The 2,932-nt window shown below is 54.3% G+C and overlaps 1 protein-coding gene across 1 annotated transcript in view; it reads right to left on the reverse strand.

Moving 5' to 3' along the window:
* The window catches only part of LOC104126531 (disintegrin and metalloproteinase domain-containing protein 9), a 33,056-nt gene that overhangs the window by 28,497 nt on the left and 1,627 nt on the right, over positions 1–2,932 (reverse strand). The window contains 5 exon segments of the mRNA XM_035894475.1: positions 1,443–1,519; positions 1,999–2,077; positions 2,172–2,236; positions 2,432–2,514; positions 2,582–2,583. Of these exon segments, the coding sequence (XP_035750368.1) occupies positions 1,443–1,519; positions 1,999–2,077; positions 2,172–2,236; positions 2,432–2,514; positions 2,582–2,583 (306 nt within the window).

Below are 2,932 nucleotides of genomic sequence, written 5' to 3' on the forward strand. Positions count from 1 at the left end.
ACCCTCACCCAACTGGGCTGGGCCCATGGATCCAGCCTGGCCAGGTCCCTCTGCAGAGCCCTCCTCCCCCCAGCAGATCCACACTCCCGCCCAGTTTGGTGTCATCTGCAAACTGGCTGAGGGTGCCCTTGATCCCAACGTTTGACAGCGTTGCAGAGGGGTAATGCAAGAAAGCGACTGCTGAGCATGCACAGTCCATTCAAATACCCCCTTCATCTTCCGAGGAGCGGATGTGCTGGGATTCCTTTTTGCGCGACTCATAAAGTGAATACATTCTACAGGATGGGCTCCAAGAGGGATGTTGGTGAGGGTTATGGGTGGCCACCCATATTTTGGGAAGGCTGATTTGACGGTGACAATGTTGTTAGCAGGGCCTGTAGCGACAGGACAAGGGGGGATGGATTTAAACTGAAGGAGGGGGGATCCAGGCTGGGCATGAGGAAGAAATTCTTTACCCTGAGGGCGGTGAGACCCTGGCCCAGGTTGCCCAGAGCGGTGGTGTCTGCCCCATCCCTGGCCACATCCCAGGCCAGGTTGGACGGGGCTGTGAGCAACCTGATGTGGTTGGAGATGTCCCTGCCCATGGCAGGGGGTGGGCTGGATGAGCTTTAACGGCCCCTGCCCACCCAACCATTTTATGGTTCTATTATTTGCAAGAGACTGCCATGCCCACACGGATACGCTTTCTGCTTCATGGTCAGAAATAGATGTATCCCAGATGCGGAGAGTGCCTGGAGAGGGAAGGTTCTCGAGAAGTGCACGTCAAACCTGCTACCTGCTTGGAGGCCATAGAAAGCATGTTTTGGGGCCAAAAACGTCATTAAGAACTGTTCCTCTCTGACATACTGGATATAAGGAAGAAATTTAGGTGGATATAGGGAAGAAATTCTTTCCAGTGAGGGTGGTGAAACCCTGGCAGGGGTTGCCCAGAGAGGGGGTGGAGGCCCCATCCCTGGGAACATTCCAGGCCAGGTTGGACGGGGCTGTGAGCAACCTGATGTGGTTCAAGGTGTCCCTGCTCCTGCAGGGGGGTTGGGCTGGGTGGGCTCTAGGGGTCCCTTCCCACCCAAACCATTCTGTGATTCTATGATTCTATGATTCTGTGATTCTATGAAATATCTGCCTTTAAAATCTACACTGGAGGTGCTGTGAGATCTGTAATGCTAAAAAAAAATAAATAAATCTCAGCTGCATTTGAAGATTTGGATTTTAGTAGCTGGATGCAGCGGGAAGCGTCACGTGCAGGAGTTAGGGGCAGGGCTTGGGGGTGGGATGGCAGGGGTAGGGGAACGGTTGGGCTGGGGGAGCTTAAAGGGCTTTGCCAACCCAAACCATTCCGTGATTCTGTGATTCGAAGAGAGGGCGCCTGCTTTAACAAGGGAGATAAACGCCCAGCCCCGTGAATTTGAGGCTGACCCCCTCATTCCCCCTGCCGATCCTACCTGATCCCAAAGCACGTGCTGAGCGAAACGATGGATCCGGGAGAGCCCTCCACAAAGCCCTCGTAGTAGCAGTCGTCCTGCAAGGTGCAAACGGGGCTTCAGGCTGCGGGAAAAGCTCCCATGCCTGGATCAAACCCCCTCTACAGCGGTAAAGGGACCCATAAAACCTCCCCAAACCCACCCTTCACCACGTTGGAAGGGGTCTTTCATGGGGGGGGTGGGGGGAAAGCAAAGGCGTAAAAGGTAACCAGAGCAAAAGCCGGAGCCTGGGGGCTCCTCCTTGGATAATGGTGAATTTTCAAGGGGTTTTTTGTTTTGATTGCTCAGTTTTTCTTTCGATGGGGTAAAATTGCTTTAAAACCTTTAAAAATGTGAACGGGAAATGGAGTGCGCCGATCCATCTGAAATCGTTGCTCCGGGTTTTTATCGGTCTATGCCTGTTCCTTCCTTTTTTTAAACCAACAGTGTAAAATAATGGATTTTTTAAAAAAAAACCCAGAAAGCCCCCCCCTTCTTGCTCAGATGCAATGCATCCTTGACTCACGTCGAAACGTACCTGGATGTACGGGAAGTCGGTTATCAGCTGCCCCTCGGGGCTGTACGTGAAAACCGGGATGTCCTTGGCTATCAGATTCCTGAAAAGCAAAGCAGAAATCCCTGCCGCAGGTTAATTAATTCCCCCCATAATGACCCCGTGCCAAAAAATAGCAGAGGTGGGATGAGCCCTACCTCGCCCGTGTCAGATGGACGACGTGGTGGCTTCCTTCCGCCGTTATTAAATAGGACGTGTCCCCCTGGAACGACCCAGGCACTGATTAATTTCCGAAAGGAATCCAAGAGTGGTAATGCTCTCTTTGCAGGCTGATTTTGGCCGGGAAGCTGGGGTCCTCTCCTCGCCCCCGCTCGCCCTTTGGCACCCACCCGTAGCCCCCACAGAGGCCCTGGTCTACACCCGCGGTCTAAAAGGTATTTCCGAAAAAGCAAATGACCTCTGCGAAGGTCCCGTCCCTCGCCACCAGCCGCCTGGGCACTGTGACTTCGGAGGAGACGATTCTCCAGGCTTCAGGAGAACCTGGAAGAGATTCCGCCTTCAGGGCAAAAAGGGCACCAACCCCGGCAGGCAATGAAGGGTTTCCCACCCCTGCAGCGCCGAAAGGGGGATTTTAGGTGGAAGTTTGAAAAATTTGGTGTGTTTAAGCTTGTCTCCTGCAATGAGAGGCGTAAAGGGGGCGGCACGGCGGCTCTGCTGTTAGTGCTGGCTTCCAGCGGAGCTCGGGGTACGAGAAACGCTCGAGCACAGTTTTTAAAAAGGGGAAAAATGAGATGGCTTCTGTAAGGACAAGTGCTGAGCCCAGCAGGCATCCCCCCGCTCGCGTCCCCAGCACACGTCCCTCCATGCCTGTCCCCAGCCTGCGTCCCCTGCCTCTGTCTCCCACGCTGCCTTCCCCCCACCAAGGTCCCCCAGCCCGTGTCCCCAGCCCGTGTCCCCA

This window comes from Egretta garzetta, unplaced genomic scaffold, assembly GCF_000687185.1.
Source record: "Egretta garzetta isolate BGI_Z169 unplaced genomic scaffold, ASM68718v1 scaffold1030, whole genome shotgun sequence".
Taxonomy (NCBI): Eukaryota; Metazoa; Chordata; class Aves; order Pelecaniformes; family Ardeidae; genus Egretta; species Egretta garzetta.